The sequence below is a fragment of the Ranitomeya variabilis genome, chromosome 8 (genome assembly GCF_051348905.1).
Source record: "Ranitomeya variabilis isolate aRanVar5 chromosome 8, aRanVar5.hap1, whole genome shotgun sequence".
In the NCBI taxonomy this organism is placed as follows: domain Eukaryota; kingdom Metazoa; phylum Chordata; class Amphibia; order Anura; family Dendrobatidae; genus Ranitomeya; species Ranitomeya variabilis.
In genome coordinates, this window is record NC_135239.1 from 56409201 (window position 1) to 56429468 (window position 20268).

Sequence of the window (20268 nt, forward strand, 5' to 3'; positions counted from 1 at the left end):
CGGATGGAGTTGCTACGGAGGGCTGCGTACGTCCTCCGTGAGGCTCCGCCCACTGCCGCACCTCCTGTGGTCAGCTCCGCCTACATCAGCATGCGATGTGTGTACCATATCTTTACCATTAGGTACGCAGGCCATGCCGATGTATGGGGATGTGTCCGCATGCGTCGTTTTGACGGTGCGGTGACCGCACCAAATTGCAACTCGTTGCGTTCGGTCACCGCACCGTCAAAACGACGCATGCGGACGCATCCCCATACATCGGCTTGGCCTGCGTACCTAATGGTAAAGATAGGGTACGCACGCCGCATGCCGATGTAGGCGGAGCTGACCAGTGGAGGTGCGGCAGTGGGCGGAGCTTCACAGAGGACGTACGCAGCCCTCCGCAGCACCTCCACCTGCAAATGTGAAGCCAGCCTTATACTTCCTAACTTTTCACAACTGTCATCCAGAAAAACTCGAGCTTGCGCCCTGTAAATCACTCTTTTCAGTGATATACCCCAGCGACATCTCCTCTATGCCCCTCTGGAAGCCCAAGCTTGGCTCTGCAACAATATAAAGCGTCAAGAGTGCTGCTTTCTAGGAGGTACTGGAAAGCTTCAACAGTGCCTGGAAGATTTACCAAGTTTGGGAAGTCATCTCTTTTTCTGACAATCTCCGAGACAATTTGGGAAAGTTGGCAAGTATGAAATATCAGAGAGTGTCATAAAACACAACTCCTTGCATGTGGCATTATACTATATGGCCTATAGCCCCCCAGACACTTTAGATAGCTGTCGGCCCAATGATTGTTTGGCCGGCAGCTGTCTTACCCGACTCGCCCATACCTATGAGCGCTTGCACTGCTGAGCATCAGAGAGCTGCTGACAACATTTTATCTCTTAAAGAACAACAGGATCGGTGGTTCGAAATCAGACATGCTGGATCCTTATCTTCCCCAACATCATCTGTCGAAGGGGCCCCCATACACTTTAAGGTGTCGATTAAACTTGTTGATACCAGCAGAATTGGCCAACATTGGTCTGATAAGTATGAGGGCCTTAACCCCACTTGCAAAACCACTTTTCTGTAATCTGATAACAATATAATTCATTATACTCTGCTGCCGTCCTTTAACCCTTCAGATCGTCCTTCTCCTTCTGATGCTTCATCTTCATCTCTGTAAATGGCTTCCTGTATTGCTGACCACGTTGTCATAATCTCTGTGGTCACCAGCAGTGACTGAGCATTGCCCACAGAAGTTCTTAGGAAGCTCACAACAACGCTGTATAGCAATATTACTGCCATTGTGTGATGCAGCTGAGAGTTCAGATGTGCAATACCACACACAACCTGTGCAAAATTTGTGGCACTATTTCAGGAAAAAAAGAAGCAGCCATGTTTTCTAGTCCTGGACCACCAAAATAATTATGCCAGTTTATTGCTTTTTTTCCCATTGTGTTTTTATTAAGCATATTCTACCTGGATGCATTGGAAAGATAAATATCTTAACAGCATTAACTCATTTTGAAATTTCAGCAAAAAAACATCTGTCATGTATGGGCAGCGGCATGTTATTTTAAATCCCTTTAGATCAATGAAAGCCTGTCCCATTAACCAGCCTATTTTCTGCCTTAGCTTTACTATTAAGTTATTTACCTTGTTTTATATGACAGTGGAGTGTAATTAATGCTCACACATTAACCTCTTGTGAATGAAAAACAGATCCCTGTCCTGGATTTAGCAGAGCAAAGGGCAAAAGTTTGATCATTTTTCAGGTGCCACATTTCAAAAACTCAGACTTATGTTATTGTGTCTGGTTTTGGCTTCCTAGTCAAAGGAATCCATGCAACTACACTGTTATCACCTAGTCCTGGCAGAAAATATGCTGATAAGCCTTCAGTATTTCATGCTCACTGTCTGCAGACACTATGAAAGTTTGATGGGACACTTTGGTGTGTGCACCCCATGTGCCCAAAATGAATTGTGTTGTGCATGTCTTTTAAGGAACTTTTGAGGAACTCACCACAACCTCTGAGTTGTACAGAATAGTAGGTAGGAATCCTACTGTGCCTCCGATGTCATGTTGCATGTTCATTGCAGTCCATTTTTTGGAGGTATTCTCCTGTTGAAGCACCATACAATATGGCAACACACAGAGCTCTTGCGGCTCCATAGTCTCAAACTCTGTCACCTTACAGCCTCCAGGACACAGCTCTGCCTTGGGCACAAAGTAACTAAGCTTTTTTAATTTAATTATCCTTCAGGCTTTTCAAAGTTACCCATTTTTGTAATATACTTTATTTTGCTTCCTTTTACCCAAAGCAGCATGGCACAATTCTGTTTTAACGCCGTCTTCATGCTCCTTTAGAAGCTGCTTTTAATTGCTGTCCAGTGAGAGTTCATACATTATTTTAAAACATTCAGAGTACTGAATTTTTCCTGTTCAAGCCTCCCTGCTCACAATTATCCTATTCAGAAAGGAAAATTCCTGTACACAGACTGTTTAAATATATGGATTCTTGCCTAGCAGCAGTTGAAAGCAGCTTCTAAAAGAGCATGAACTGTGCATTGAAAAAAAGCTGTAGCATAGTGAGCAATGAAACAAAAAAATCATGACTTTGCAATTCCTGTAGGATAATTAAATTAAAAAATATTGTTTTCTCTTCATCACAACTGCAACAAAGTCTGGAACGAAATTGGCCACTACTAAATTTTTTGTCCAATAGTGAATCAACCATCTTTTTTTCTTGTGAAAGATATTTTCTCCACAGACATTCTATCTTTCAATGAACATTCATTGAAAGGACGATCAGACGGGCGTATAAATCGCAACAAGATCGGAAGGCAGTGCACGGATTGGCCGGCGGATCTCCCAACCTGAGCATGACCGCTTCATGTATTTCTATGCAGATGTCACGCTTGGGTCAATAGAGCAGTCGGCCAGTCTTTGCACGGCGTTCCGATTTATACAGCCGTCTGACTGCGCCCAATATGACTGTTCAGCGTTTGCTCGGTGTCATTGAAGGTATACATTATTTCTAGGATTAGTGACAGTAACAGACTAAAATCTGTATAGCCACAGATGAAATGATCGTACATCAGATGATCGATCGAACAAACGTTGTTCATTCATCAACTTACTTCAGTCTAATGAGTATGGTGGCTCTTAGATTTACGGTATTTGGCAAGTTTGTCTTCATCTTCTTAATGAGAACTTCCAAAAATAGATATAAAACATTAATATTCTTTTCATTTATCTATTTTGTAAAACGCTTTTTTTTTTTTTTTTAACTCCCCAAGGTCTACTGCTAAATTGGTAAAACATTGTAACTCGGCTCAACCTCACAGAATAAAGGACACCTTGTGCTCAGATTGCCCTTTACATCTCGTACTTAGTTTCCTTAATTCCTAATTAATTCTTTAGTTCTGTGCGGACAATTAATGGCCCAGCATGTTCTTGTGGCATTCTGTTTCGTACAGTCTAGTGCCAAGCTTTGCTTTTCACTTCCATTTACGAGAATCATGTGATGAGCATTTACACCGTAACAGGCAAGAAAAGGAGTTTGTTCTGCGAGTGTCAGGAAAATCCCGAAAGGCTCAATAGGTCTGAATTGGGTTATCTGAAGTGGTTTTTCATGCTACTAAAGTCAAGTAGAGACACTGACATTTATTTGTGTCGGGTTACTTGTGTTCAGAAGTGTGTTTTGCCTCATTTCGAGTAACCAGAACACAAGAGCGGATTATATTTCACAGCAGGCCCCGACTCTAGGGACCTGGATTGAGAATGTAAGACATGACTGGCTATTATCAAGACGTTTCACTACTCTTCAACATGTTTGATACCTGACTGGTGTATTCAAGTAGAGTGACAACCAAAAAAAATCAATTAGCTCGGGTTTGGATACTGGATACTTTTATTCTTGGCTGCAAATCGGAATCAGTTACCTTGTTCTATAGACTTTTCTCAACATGTGTTTCCTCTATTTTATACAAATAGCCTAAACAAAGATGAAGTGAACGGGAACTCTAGCTCAACCTGTCAATATCGACACTTGCCATGTGACTTACGATAAGAAACCAAACAAGAAACTCCATTCGCAGACACGTGTTTCTGGGTGTTTGCCACTCATCAGTGTAAAGCAGAAGTACTGATGTAGCTGGGTGAGAGGCCACTGATAGGGGATTTAAGTTGTGAAGTATCTCCCTCTTGAAAGTGTCAAGCCGGTGGAAGGAGACTTATAAGCCATGCAATGCTCCTATTGTAATTAAAATATACAAATAGCCTCTTCAGGGACGAAGACGACAGGAAATCTTGCGCTACCTAAAGGGGCAGCAACCCTACATGTCAATATCAACTCTTTAAAGGACCTTGTCACATGAGTCTGTATTATGGTTCAGTCTTTATCTGGTAATTTTGCCCTCCTTTATAAATATTTTCCATTGTTTTCAACTACTTTAAAAAACAACACAAATAATTTTGTTTATTTTTATAGGTTTTTTTTTTGCATTCTTTTATGGGGGCTTGCGTTATAGGTTTTTCTTGGCTCAAATTAAGTCCAATAATGAAGCCTATGCTGTATTTAAAAAAATAAAATAAAATTTTAAATTGAGAGGTAAAACACATAGGTAGTTTCTTTGCGTGAATGAACCTAAAAGAGGATTTCAACCTCAGATTAAATAAAAAAGCATATTTCTGACCCAGCGACATCACTTACCTGTTATGGAGTCCAAATTGTCAGAACGGCAATTAGTTTTCTATGTAATTAGACACATTTGGCATTCAGAACTCAGACCGTTCCCTCCTTGGCGAGTTATTGGGGATCGCTGCCCTCTTGCTTCCCTCTTTGGATAATTCTAGACCGATCAAATACGCAGTTGATTTCCCATCTGGATTCTAAGAGAAAATCTGCTCTGAATTAAAGTATCAGCATTGTGAGCGAGATTTTACAAAATCTAATCCTCACAATAGATCGGTTTTCTTTAAAGAATGCGAGGAAGGACGTTCTGATACTTATAGTTTCTGACTTGTCTGCAGTTGTTCCATTCGGTAATCTGCAGCGAAATCTTATCTTCTGCCGGCTAGCTGAATAGCAATACGACCTGTCCTCGCCGTGTTCCAGGTCAGTCTGACAGTGCTGAAGATACTCAACTCTCCGCTGAATCCCTCCATATTTTTCTTCCAGTGCATACGTCCCGATGAAGCCTGCATTTCTCTCGACAGCAGCATGATCATGGTTATGATAGACTACAAGAAAACGCTCACAATGCCTTTGGCCGTGGTCTCGATGGACAAACCTCCAGGTAATCCAGCTCATCACTCCCATTTTTCTAACTATTCTTCCAACCTGCAAGAGAAAACCATTTCCTCACCCAAGTGAATTGCACGAGGCCAATGTATACACCCGCTGTCTGTCCAGACGTTATAAGATGGTACAACATGCTTAAGATATTTGGTCCATAGGATTTAGCTGGATGTAAACATTTCAGTACCATAGATATCCTTAAATGGGGATGCACTGAGTTTTGTGCAGAAGGGCAGTGAGTTTCTTAACTGTATAATGTAGTAATCCATGAAGTGACCATTAATCATCATCGTTCACTAATTTGTATATTTATAGGCTTTGCTTGTTGATCTCTTCAGTAATTCCGGGATTCCTAAGTAATTCCTAAGGATTCACTCACACTAGCATATAAATAATTGGTTCCATTCTCATCCAGGAAAGTGGGACGATATTTTTCTTGCTTGTCATCTGTGTGTATTCCGTTTTTTACTCAGCAGCTATTAATCTTTTACCGGACCATAAACCGTTTCCTACACTACGGAATTGTAATGTATCCGTAAAAATCGGATGCCGTACTGATGGTCCGTATAGCACTCTGGTTTTTTTCTCACACCCATCAGATTTCCGTGAGAAATTTCAGCATGATGTGATTTATTTTTCCCATGCTTAGTAAAACGGATAAAAAATATGCAGATCCGCACGGCCTCCTTGATTAACATTGGCTCGACTACAATCCGATTTTTTTCCTATCATTGCACTCTTCCGATTTATACGCTAGTGTGAGCGAACCCTAATACGCACTGAAAAACATGGACATCACATGTTTTTTTTTTACATGTGTTTTTGTTGCAGATTTTTCCCTACTGATCAGTATTGGTGAAATCTGCAGCAAAAACACTGAAAGAATTGACATGCTGAAAAAAATGGACCTAAAAAAAAAATCCTAGGTTCATCTGACGGCTAATTTCCATCACTATGAGACTCTGTGTCACCTTTATTCCCAACACAACATCATAGTCGATACCATTCCTCATTGTGGTGATGACAGCCAAAGGCCTTGGCACGGCCGGTCTCTTAGGACTCATTCAGGCCTCACTCATTTTTCTCATACGCAGTAAAATGCCCATTTTTCATGAGTGTTTTGGATCAGATTTTCATCAGTATTTGGTTAGTGTTTTACAGTCAGAGTTTTCTTGTGCAAAAAAAAGTGATGGAGGTTTTTCAAGCTCCTTCTATCAGTCAGCAGAAAACAGATTGCTTCAGAGCAATATCCAATTTTTTCACTAACCATAGACTTAAATTGCCGAGTGTGAACCTTGATTTGGATCAAAATCTGACAAGTCTCCATGTCTTGGTGCAGACCATTCAGTCTTCAAAAAAACACGGACACGTGAACTACTCCATAGACTGTAGCAGACATGAGGTCTATCTGCGGAAAAACATGGATAGAACATGTACATGAAAAACTGATGTCTGAACAAGCTGTTAGACGGGGTGACATACCCACACAGGAAAGACATTTTGGAAGGAAGTCTTAGGGTATGTGCACACGCTGCGGATTTTGTTGCGGGTCCGCAGCAGTTTCCCATGCGTTTACAGTATAATGTAAACCTATGGGAAACGAAATCCGCAGTGCACATGCTGCGGAAAAAAACGCGCGGAAACGCAGCGGTTTACATTCCGCAGCATGTCAATTTTTTGTGCGGATTCCGCTGCGGGTTTACACCTGCTCCAATAGAAAACTGCAGGTTTAAACCCACAGCGGAATCCGCAATAGAAACTGCGATAAATCTGCAGGAAAAAACCGCAGTGGACCATTCAACGTGTGCACATACCCTTACAGTTGTTGGGGTAGGTGCACATGTTAAGTATTTGCAGTAGTAATTCTGCACCATTTCTGCATCAGGAAAAACGCTGCTTAAAATATACGCGTTTTTATTGCATTTTTTACATGTGCTTTTGTTGCTGATTTTCCCCACTTATTCATACGGGTGAAATCTGCAGCAAAAACGCTGAAATAATTGACATCCTGCAGATTTAAATCTGCTGCAAAATTGCAAGTAAAAAATAAGCAACATGTGCACGAGACTCCAGGAATCCCAATCACTTAGCTGGCATCAGGAAATCCTTCAGGTTTCATGATAAAACTGTACAGAAAAAAAGACAAAAATGCAGCGTGTGCACAGACGGTATGTGCATACGTTTAGTACTTGCAGCAGATTTTTCTGCTGCAAAAACCAGAATGTCGGCAAGAAAAATGCTGAATAAAATACTTGGGTGAAAAATGGTTCAAAAACCCCCAAATAGATTTGAAAAAACACTTTAAAAGTTCAAATTTGCCAGGAAGAAAAATACAATTTTTCATAAATCTTATTCACTTTGCGGCTTCTGTAAAACTTTTCTTATATTTTACATTGTTGTTGTGGTTGTGACATTTCAATTCCCACCCAGACTACAATGGTGCAGACAATGCTGGGCTAGTGGTGCAGATTAGTGGTGTCGCTGATCAGAAGTGACATTCGGTGATATTTCTGCTCAGGAAGGAATGTAACAGGGTGAGCGAGATAGGGACATTACGAAACTCAGATTCCTTCATCTCCTACTGTTTATAAGGCTTGACAGAGGAATATTATAGCCCTATCAGTCACTGCTGTAATATTTTATTTCAGAACTAGTTTTTATCAAACCGTTTCATGTTTTACAAAAATGAAAAATGTTCAGTTCTCTCCATTTACCGTAAATGAAACACTCTGAACTACAAAACATATTGCGCTATTAACAGGAAGTCAATACATATGTTGTGGCCGTCCAACAGCCGCGAAACATGCAGCTGCGGGGACTCAGACATATTTTTTGAGCACGCCGAAGACACTCAGCTAGCACCTGAGCATGCTCAGATAACACCTTATCCGAGAACATTCGCTCATCACTAATAAGCAGCAGTACGCTGGCTCTGACCCTGTTAACTTGTATAGAAGCATTTTCTGAGCATAGTCAACAAACATAGCCCTATTTTTTTCAGCGAGACTATAATAAACTCCAAATGCATCCAATGTAGAAAAAAAGACTATATGATGTTACCATGCAAAATAATGATTATTTTGTACTATTCCATCAGATATAGAATCGTTATTTCTATATTGGATACATTTTCTGAGCATGGTCTGATCTAGTCATTGTGAAGGGAGCTGAAGGAGATCTTGTGTTATCTGCTGTATATAGAGGTGTTACCTTTCATAGTAATCCTGCATGTCGTGATAATAAGGCTGCTGGAAAGTCTTCTGTTCTGAACAGGAAGCAAGTCTCTAGCTTATGGTTTAGTGGGTTTGTAATTTACTGCAATATGATAATGTCATATGAAAAAAAAACAAAAGAGTAAAAAAAAATAAAAAAAATGCATTGCATGTGATAACCTGATTTACACAATAGTTAATTTTCTAATGATACACTCCCATCAAGCCTCCATAATGTAGTTGTGTATCACGGATTGATTTTCTGTAAACCACCCTATAATACAGTTATGTCATAGTGCTCATGTTGGGAAGGAGCTGTATCTATTAGCTCACTTTTCAGTTTCAGTTATATATTGAATGTCCTCCAAGTTATAGCCATATAATAAATCATATAATATATATATACATATAATAAATCATGTATAATAATTTAAATACTTTGTTTTATAGGTACTCCAACCAGTAAAGTCCGTCCAAGTATACCAGAACGTAAGTCATACTGATACAAGTTAAGAAAGGACAAATCTGCATGCAGAAAATGTGTGTGTTTGTGTGTGTATATATATATATATATATATATATATATATATATATATATATATATATATATATATGGAAATACAATTTTCAAAACATCTCAACTTATTTAGTATTGCATATGAGCGACGAGGTGCAGAAATCCCCTTACTTGCACATCTTGGCGGCTATCAATGAGGTTGTTAATGGTTGTCTCAGGAATGTTCTGTTGCATTCAATGCACTTGGGCAAATCATCAAGATCTGCTGCTGTCAGCTTCCTTTTCAATTACCGATCACCGACTACTGTCTCAGATGTGCTTGATGGAGACACTGCAGCCCATGGTAGCACGTTTAGCCCATGCAGGCTGCTCACCATAGCACGAGCAATATGCAGCCTGGCATTTTTGTGTTGAAAAATGGTTCCGGGGACACTTAGGGTAAGTATCTGTATCACTCAGTCCACCAACAAATCAATGTAGTCCCGAGCTGTTCATGGTCCTAGAATGAAGAGTAGAGGGGTCCATCTACCATACATTGTGCCACCCCAAACCATAATCCCTGGAGTAGCACCGGTGTGACGCTCCCTTGTGAAAGTCTCTTCATTGCTTTGCCCACATGGTCTCTAGATGGAGACTGGAGTCTGGAAAAGAGCAATGGTCTGTCCATTCCATGAGAGTGATCCCGCTCCAATTCGATGCTGAATAAATTGAGATGTATTGAACATTTCATTATATTGTTTCATTATTTGCATATCATTACCATGTCAGTCCTGTGGTTATCATAATTCCATGACTTTACAATTCCAATGTTGAGGATACATGAGCCGTGCCATGACGGCAGACCTCTGCAGACTCTGGCATGAATTCCTAGATTTTCTGCCGTGCTACTGACCTTATTTGTCCACTCAACCTTCGGATTTCAGTTCAGCTCCATTTACGAACCCTGTATTATTAGAATAGGACGGATGTGCCATTGAAATAAAGAAAATAATAATGCCTGAAGGATTGGAAAATAAACAGAAAAACACTTGGATATCAGTAGAGGGTGTCTCTGCGACTTCTCCAACTAAAGGAAGTGTTATATTTTTCGTCTGGAATTGATTTCAAACACACACGGCGCTGCCAAATTTCCCGAACAATAGATTCTATTTCTGTAATTTTGTGTCCTTTGCCTGACATCACTCGTTTCACAAGAGGTTCCTCTCTCCACCTTCAAATGGGAGCGGAGCCAAGAAGGTTTCATAGGTTACAAAATAGAGTTGGCAGAAATAGCCGTACACATGTAGGAATAAGTGATATTTCCTTAAATCCTGGTAATATTGTCAGTGCAGCATTTTAAGGCCGTGCAGTTAAGTGCTTCGGCAGAAATCCATTTTTCACAGCGCTGTATTTAGACATGTACCAAAGGGCCCGATTCCTTTCAGCTATGTGGGAAGGACATTCCTACTCCAGATTATGGAAAAACCCAAAGACACACGCTGGTAAAAAAACAGGTTTATTGCCCTATACGTAAAATGACAATATATGGAACTTTTTAGACACAGAGACAAAAATGTAATGTCTGCAATATAAAAATTCTGTACAAATCACTATTAATAATATTTTCTTTCTCATTCATCTAGCAATTTTCTATGGGCTGGACACACCCATAGTGGTTGGGATTGCGTTTGCAGCCTTTATCATTGGCGCACTGTTAACGGGAGCTCTTTGGTACATTTATTCACATACAGGTATGATTCAGTACAACATTTTATATTGATATCATCTTTTGAAGTCTTCATTTAAGCTGATTTTTTTCTTAAGTCTTAAAGTCACTCTGCCTAAAACAGTAAACTAAGCAAGTAGTCAACCTCTCTTGATCCCGCTCGCGCTCCTCCGTACTGCTCTAGTCTCAGTGTTTTGGCATTAGCGGTGACATCACGTCAACAGCACCTGTCATCACTCTAGTCAGTCACTGAGCGGCTGCACCAAGGGTGACGGCACGCCCCGCTGAATTCAGTGATTGGCTAGACGGGTGACATGACATCACCGCCACAGCCAAAACACTGAAACAAGAGCACCGGCGGGGATCCACCACTGAATCCGGGGAAGTTTGATATTTTAAGTGTTGTACAGATGTGGGGCTCAGTTTCATGAAAGTGGACAACCTCTTTAACACCTTCACAACATACTCTGTGTATATTTACATCATGTTGTGTCTCTGACTTTGATGCGGGCTCACACGCTGACCCCGCATCTTTCCTGGCACATGACTGCTGATTTAATCAGCCATCGTGGGCCTTCAACAGCCGCAGGTGGAGCAATGGTCCGCCCGTGGCTGTTAACCTGTTGAAGCCCGCTGTCAATCTCTGAAAATGGCACTTAACACATGTCGACAGAGACACACGTCATTCCACGCTCCTACTGCCTGTGATGTGATCATGGGGCACGGATGGGTTGTCATTACAGCTGGGGGTCTGCTGATGACCCCTGTGTCTGTCATTACGATACACTTATGAATGCCTGCTCGTGACCGTAAGAGATAGCACTCCTATGTAAAGCACAGGCGATCAGACGATCACACCTTCACGTCTCTTGAGGGAACTATTAAATAAAGTAAAAAAAAATAAAAAATATGAAAAAAAACACAAGTTTAAATCACCTTCTTTTGCCCCCTTAAAAATAAAACAATAAAAAAATACACATTTGGTATCACTGTGTTCAGAAATGTCCAATCTATAAAAATATAAAGTAAATTGGTTGGATTAGTAAACGGCGTAACGAGAAAAAAAAATCAAATCACCAGAGTTACGTTTTTTTCGCCACCTCAACAAGAGGCAATCAAAACATTGTATCTATCCCAAAATAATATCAATAAAAACATCAGCTCAGGGAGCAAAAAATAAGTCCTCACTCAGCCCCAGATCCTGAAAATTAAAACGCTATGGTTCTCGGAAAATTGACAACAAAAGCTAAACATTTTTCCCATACAAATTGCCAATTTTTATTTCACCACTTAAATAAAAAAAAACTAAACATATTTAGCATCTGCATACTCGTACTTACCTGGAGAATCATATAGCCAGGTCAGTTTTACCATATTGTGAATATTGTAAATTAAATACCCAAATAACAATTACGTAATTGCACTTTTGTTTGCAATTTCAATGCACTTGGATTTTTTTTCCATACACTATATAGTAAAATCAATGGTGCCATTCAAAAGTACAACTTGCCCCGAAAGAAATAAGCCCTCATACGGCTATATTCACAGAAATCTAAAAAAGTTATGGCTCTGGGAAGAAGGGGAGGAAAAAACGGAAAATGGCCAGGAGATGAAGGGGTTTATTTAAACTCCCCTTAAATACATTAAGATCTCTTGCTCCTAAAAAAAAACCTCTGACATAGTAATTTTGGGAAATTTATGTCGCCTTTTGTTCCTAAACTGTAAAAAATTCAATTTTGTTCTAGGGACAATAGAAACAAGCAAATTATAGTGGCTCAAACTACATTTTATTTTATCTTAATTTCTTGTACATGAGAAAATCAGGAAAACACATAGATATATTTTGGCAAAGGACATTGACAAGTTCCATATTGTATTGTATTGGCAAGTTTGTAGGTTCTCCCAGTGTTTGCGTGGGTTTCATCCCACACTTCAAAGATTGTGAGGCCCAATGGGGACAGCGATGAGGATTAGTGATGAGCGAGTATACTCGTTGCTCGGGTTTTCCAGAGCACGCTCGGGTGATCTCCGAGTATTTGTTAGTGCTCAGAGATTTCGTTTTCATCTCGGCAGCTGAATGATTTACAGCTACTAGCCAGGCTGAGTACATGTGGGGATTCCCTAGCAACCAGGCAACCCCCACATGTACTCAGCCTGGCTAGTAGCTGTAAATCATTCAGCTGCCGCTATGAAAACTAAGTCTCCGAACTCTAACAAATACTCGGAGACCACCTGAGCGTGCTCGGGAAAACCCAAGCAACGAGTATACTCGCTCATCACTAATGAGGATATCTGTTATCGGTAAAGCGCTGCGGAATATGATGGTGCTATATAAGCTAGTAAAATAAATAAAAGAACGGTATATATGATACAGGGCAATGGAGACTACTGGCCTGTGCTTGGCTTGGAGGTAATTATTTTCTATCCAATATGTTATGAGTCTGACACCTCAAAACCCAGCTGAAATGACAACGGATATCTATCGTGGTTCGTTTCCAGGAGCGCACTGCTGAAATGATAGTGTCAGATCAATGTTCTGTTGCTATTATCATAATATGATTACACTCTCTATTGGTCCCTATCAGTTACAGATTTTTATATCTGTCCATAATGGAAACGAGAAATGTAAAAATAGTTCTCATTAATTTTATTCTGCAAAATGTTATTTTCCAGTGAGTGCTGAATCCAAAGTCGTAATTTCACAGTTCATTTCATGATTAAAAATCCAGCGTGACATCACTTTATGGCATGTTGTAAGCTAGAACCAGCTCTGTACAGAACACTGAATAGGGCACGCAGAACAAATCATGTGTAGTATTTTCCGAATGGCCAAAAAAAACCCTGTATTTTCAGTATTTTGAGACAGAACAAACAGTACTGAAAATAAGGTCGACGTATAAAGCTTACCTCTACAATCCTTTGTACATTAATCAACATTCAAGCTGCAGTAGGTGACCATTCTATAGTGTGGCCAACAGTTAGCTTATTTCATAGTTAACGGGCGAATAACTTAGCACTGTATCTTATTTCTTCTCTTACGCCGAAGATTTATGGTCCAATCTTCTCTGCTGAGTCATTTCTCAACATACTTTCTCAGTAGTAGGATTTCTGCTTTGCCGATTCAGAATGACAAATCCCGCGTATTGACATAGAGCTAAAAGGCAAAAAAATTCTAGCTCTGCGTTACTTTTGCTATTTCTGCCTACACAGTGGCGCTCCTGATTACCGCCTGCACCACATCTTCATTCTAGTGATCGGACGCTTTCTTCGCTTTCCTCCACAGTCACAAACTAATGTGCTGCTTTTTCTTTAAGATCAGTGGTGCTCCTAGTGATATGCCACCACTTCTTAGGTCTTCGGAGGGTTTATCCCATTAACAGTATTTATTACCTAACCGGAGGATATGATCATGTGGATCCTGACCAATTCTGAGAATTGAGGTCCAATGGCCCTGTGTGAATGGAGCAGTAGTGAGCATGTGTGACCACTGCCTTATTCACGGTCTATGGGTGTCGTGGACATGAATGCACACAACCACCTAATTGACCCATAGAAGTGAATGGAGTGGTGGTCACGCATGTGTACTACCGTTACCTTCACATGGGGGAGCACAGGAATTCTGTTTTCAGGATATTGGGGGTCCTAATGGTTTGGCTTCTATTAATCATAATGCTCTTTGTGGGACAGCCCCTTTAATTTGTCCATACCGATTTGTTGACTTATGGAGTAAAGGTTAACATATATAATATAACGCCAGCTATTCGTGAACACCAGGTAAAATCAGTCACTTGTGGAAAACTCAGTCTTCTGTGTTGATCTAGTGATTGCCTGGTGCAGTGGTTTGCAAAACTTGGAAAGATATTTGAAGCCTTGCTAAGTCGACAGAACAAGCCGGAGATTGATCTGCTTAATTATATTCCTGTCCTCATGCAAGTTTCAATAGTCTCTTAAAGGTAATCTGTCAGTAGGATCAACCCTCCTAAGCCGTATTCCAGATGCCTTATTCCAGAGGAATCCACACTTTTCTTACATGTGAATAACCTCTTCCAAGGCTATGGGGAGGACACTGCCTGGAAGATAACTCTGCCTCCAGAGATTATTTAACATGAAGGGGGAGATACCAGTGTGAGACAAGTAACTAACAGAAAACAGGAGAAATGAAATTTTTCTTCTTGCAAACACATTTTTGCAGCTCTCTGGGCTCTGCTGTATTGTAACAATATTACAACTCTGTCTGCCTGTGAGATGGAAGCTGAAGCTAAGAGGAACCTGCCGAGATGTGTCGGTTATAATCACACACAGCTCTGCAGTAAGATCATTAAGATCAGGAGAGCAGAGAGTGGCCATTACACAACACAGTGGTAACCATTACACATGACACTGGTAACCATTACACATGACACTGGTAACCATTACACATACCACTGGTAACCATTACACATGACACTGGTAACCATTAGCGATGAGCGAGTATACTCGTTGCTCGGGTTTTCCCGAGCGTGCTCTGGTGGTCTCCGAGTATTTATAACTGCTCGGAGATTTAGTTTTTGTTGAGGCAGCTGCATGATTTATGGCTGTTAGACGGCCTAAGTACATGTGGGGGTTGCCTGGTTGCTAGGGAATCCCCACATGTAATCAAGCTGTCTATCAGCTGTAAATCATGCAGCTGAGGCAAGAAAAACTAAATCTCCGAGCACTTACAAATACTCGGAGACCACCCAAGTGTGCTCGGGAAAATCCGAGCAACGAGTATACTCGCTCATCACTAGTAACCATTACACATGATACTGGTAGCCATTACACATGACACTGATAACCATTACACATAACACTGGTAACCATTACACATTACACTGATAACCATTGCATATGACACTGGTAGCCATTACACATGACACTGGTAACCATTACACATAACACTGGTAGCCATTACACATGAAACTGGTAGCCATGACACATGACACTGGTAACCATTACACATGACACTGGTAGCCATTACACATGACACTGGTAACCATTACACATAACACTGATAACCATTGCATATGACACTGGTAACCATTACACATGACATTGGTAACCATTACACATGACACTGGTAACCATTACACATGACACTGGTAGCCATTACACATGACACTGATAACCATTACACATAACACTGGTAACCATTGCATATGACATTGGTAACCATTACACATGACACTGGTAGCCATTACACATGACACTGGTAACCATTACACATGACACTGGTAACATCCTCTTCATGTAAAATAATCTCTGGAGGCAGAGTTATCTTCCAGGCAGTGTCCTCCCCAGAGCCTGGCAGAGGTCCTTTATGTAAAGTGATTTATCCACAAGGCACTTGTTTTGAGACATACAGGTAGCACTTTTCCGCAGTCTGTAACCTGTATGGCCATATTAATAGTTTTGATAGGTGAAATGTGGTGACAGATTCCCTTAAAATAAGGATCTGTAGATAATATTTATTCTTTACCACTTTTGTTGTGAAAGCCGAGAGTCTGACTGTTCCCCAGAAATCCCCCTTTCACAGGCAGACCTCCGAGCAGAGCAAACACATTAATGTAAAACATGTTCCCTTATACATTCCATATTTCAACAAATAAAGCTTCCTCCACCCCTGTGGTTTGGGGAATACATTCCTCTGAGCGCAGCTGAATATTTTTGCACCACAAAAAGTTTTTCTCCTCAGTATAAAAAAATCGTTTTCAGGCTCATTTTATGGAGGAAATACTGGAACCATTACTAGATCGCTATGTATACTGATTGTTTATTACCAAATATTTGGCTAGTCTTATGGATGGGCCACTAATATTAGGCAGTGAGGGTTATACATGACCTATAGTGTTTTTATATATTTTATACGATGTAGGATAATTCTTCAAATGTTTTTGTAGTGTAGGTTTATGGGGTACGTGTGGTGGAAAGTTGCATTGATAAAACTGAACTCTTTAAATGGAACGTGTCATCAGATCGGTGCTCCCCAAACCATGGGCAACATGACTCGGGCTGCGCAATTTTACTCCAAACTCTGCGGCATTTCAGTGTAAACATACTTTGAAAAGCTGATCGGGGACTAATGGGTCTTGGCTGACTGGTTCATGGCCAGCAGACCTAAAAAAATGGAGGCAGAGCTTGACCTGGGCTTGACTGGGTATTACACCTCCTTGTAGAAAGCTTAAAGAGGTTGTTCACTACTTTAGCATTGATGACCTGAAGGATAAGTCTGGGATCCGACACCCGGCACCACCGCCCATCAGCTGTTATCTGAATCGTCGTTGGCCAGAAGTCCTCACTTGCGGATCTGGTCGTCTTCTGATAGTGGCCGCCGCAGGGTACTAAACATCCACCTCCTATTCAAATCAATAGGAAGCACTGTTGCACCCACTGAACTTGCCCCTCAAATACCACAAGTTTAAAAGTCAGTTTACAGTGACCCCCTAATGCCATTAAAAAGTTTTTATAGTTCATGCTACCTGCTCAGTGAAAGAGTTTTGTTTCTAGGGATGCGGGACTGCGTCTGATTTGCTTCACAACTTTGGCTTAATTTATCTATTACTGTGAAACATATGGCATCTATGTATATTATGGTTAACGAGGACAACCACTTCTCTGCAATAACCGTAAGTGTGAATGTGGAGCCCCCTAGCTAGATGCCCCTGTACTACACTGCTTAATCTGTATGAAAAGAGACAGACGTGCCAGCAGATGTTCACGTGCCAGCAGCTCATTCAGGATATACAACAATACCTTTTTTCGACAGCGTAATATTTACTACTGTAAAAAAAATATATATTTTCATTAACCAATACATATAAATTTTGCTTTAAGTTTTTGAATTGAAAACAAGAACTGGGTTATGTAATATATACTGTTATAGCAAATCGTGTTATACCCACCAGCCAGGCATTAGTGACATAAAATGTATAAATAGAATAACTCGTTTATCATCAGTAAATGACTTATTGCTTAAATCAGGTTTTTTTTTTGTTAAATTATTATTTTTTTATTTTTTGACTGTTATTTTTCCTCCATATCACAATCAGTGTTAAAAATAAAAATAAAAAATCTTTCACACTGGCCACTGGGGCTTTTTTACTCTTTAAGACGACCGTATTTTCGGTCCAGGTGCGAACCGCCAAAACATCAGATTGCACTCAGACCATTGTCATGCTAAGGGGCCGTTAACATGTCCACTTTTCTTCCTCGGTCCAATTCTGTCCACAGAAAAAAATGGCAGCATGCACCAGTTGCATCCGATTGTCGGATTGCACTTGGCCATGCAAGTCAGTGAGTCCGTTGCAAAAAAAAAACTGGACCGCTCTCAGATGACATCCGAGTGTGGTCCAGTTTTCACAGACTGATATAGAATTTTTTCGCCCCCATCTATTCCTCACCCAAGAAAATTGGGTCAGAGTGTGGTCATATAAAAAAATACACCTTGGCATGGCTGGTGGGCACACATGATTTGGCCAATTTGTGCACGAAGTACCTTCATTTTATAATTCTATATACCAGTAATGTCGTCCACATTTCTTGTATTCAATGTTTGCATACAGCTTAGTGCTTAGAGTGCTGCTCTATTCTTTTCTTTGATTATCGCTGACTCCATAGTGAGCAAATGTAACACTAGGCATCTTTATGGATCTTTTTTTACTTATTTTTCCAAACCAAGAAAGCTACAAAAAGCAATCAGGCTGCCAGGGGATGTTAATAAAGGTGTATTTTTTCCACACTATACTTTTTTAGGCTTAACAGCATGAATATCATTCTTTGTAAAAACATACAGTTATTACTGACTGGCAGACTGATTGGACAGCTTTACTGTATAAACACACCTGATTAACATGGAGGATAAGAAGAGCCCTTTCACACGTTTGGTTTTTGCATTGTGGTCTTTGGGCTTGTTCAGATGACATGATTTTTGTACAATTTGGATTTGATATGCTAAAAATACAACCAAACAACAGTGTGATATCAACCGTGTTGCGACTGTGTGCTTTTTTGCTGACTAATTGCAAGAAGAGACTTGAGAATCCTCCATTTTTTTTCTCCTACGAAGATGGCAAGAAACGGACTATGGATTAAAAACTGATGAAAAATGGATCCAGCACACTGAAGAAAATACTGACTGGTGAATATGGCCCAACCATTACCTTAGTTGTTAATGTAGTCATACATTTCCAGTAAGATTGGTACCCTTCTAGCATCATTATATGTTGCGGCGATTTCCCGACGATCCACAGCACTAGACCACTTGACCCCCTTACACTAATTCCAGCTGTGGTGCTGCCTGACTGCAGATGTAGTAACCCTCCGTTATTGCATATGGTTATAAGAAATGGATTCTGCACATCTCATAATAAGGTTGGATAGTAGCACAGCACCACGCTGTACTTAGATGACAATCCTAGAAATCGGTTATAGCAATTTACTTTTGTTTCATGTCAGTCCATCCCAAGCCTCATACAAACCACAACAGCAGGGCGGTATACTTGTGGTTTGTAACGTCAGTGGAATGTGCTAGTCGGAGGAAATCTACAGTGTAAAGCTGCTTTTTCACAGCCTTTAGGAAAAAAGGAACCTGGAAATTAAAATAGAAGAGTGAAAATGACCTAACATTGTGGGCTCTGAGAACTTCCTCCTACCTACCATAATCCGAGGCTTTTCTTTTGACTAGCTGGCCTGGCACGAGGACATATGTCATGTCACCATGATGATCTCGCCCTCTGCCGGCTTACGCCTCCCCGCTGGTGGCCTGAATCCTGTGAATCAATTCACACCATCCCCAACTGCGGCTAAATAGCTAAATAAAATTGTCAAGACTGATCCAAATTTTAACTTACAATCTCATGGTTAAAGTGTATAAGCCCACTGCCACGTCACGGTGGCCTCTTTCTTATGTCACTGTTATATTGAGTGCAGCACTGTATGGTGAACACCGCCACTGCACCTGTAGGAAGAGTGACCGAGGTGACCAACTCTCAAGCATGACCGCTTGTTTTTTTGTGGACAACCTATCCAAAAATTACACACAGCAAACATTGTTTATGTATACATTGGAAAACCACATAAGTGTACAACCCACAGTGCTGATATAAGGACATTAAGTGCATTCACTGTGAACTGTAAAGCGATGATAATCACAGTCATAATAATTTCTCCAACCTTAAAAAAAAAATCACAGACACATCAGATTTTTTTATGGACAGACGAATAAAAGGGCCTCATTTTTACGAACTGTCCAGGAATCTCTAGACTGTTGTCCATCCTGCCAACAGCATTCATGCTGCCAGGCATAGCCACCATGGGTCTGGTTCACACCACCCTACAGCACAACATCTTCAGTGGCCGCCATTCAGCAACCAAGTGCACATATAAAAGAAAACCCTTTTCCATGTACTTTTAGGCATCAAACTGAGAACCAATAGATGGGACCATTTTCGCAGCCTGCTGCTTATTTAAAATGGATGGATTGTTTCCGCTGTTAAAATTTTGTGGTGGTCATCAAGCAGAACTATGCCAAATAAT

At 40.6% G+C, this 20268-nt stretch overlaps 1 protein-coding gene across 2 annotated transcripts in view; it reads left to right on the forward strand.

Annotated features, from left to right (window-relative positions):
• TGFBR3 (transforming growth factor beta receptor 3) overlaps positions 1-20268 on the forward strand; it is a 205387-nt gene that overhangs the window by 160669 nt on the left and 24450 nt on the right. For both annotated transcript variants that reach the window (XM_077278844.1, XM_077278842.1), the window contains 3 exons: positions 5163-5280; positions 8945-8983; positions 10634-10741. In XM_077278844.1, the coding sequence (XP_077134959.1) occupies positions 5163-5280; positions 8945-8983; positions 10634-10741 (265 nt within the window). The remainder of the gene's footprint in view (positions 1-5162; positions 5281-8944; positions 8984-10633; positions 10742-20268) is intronic.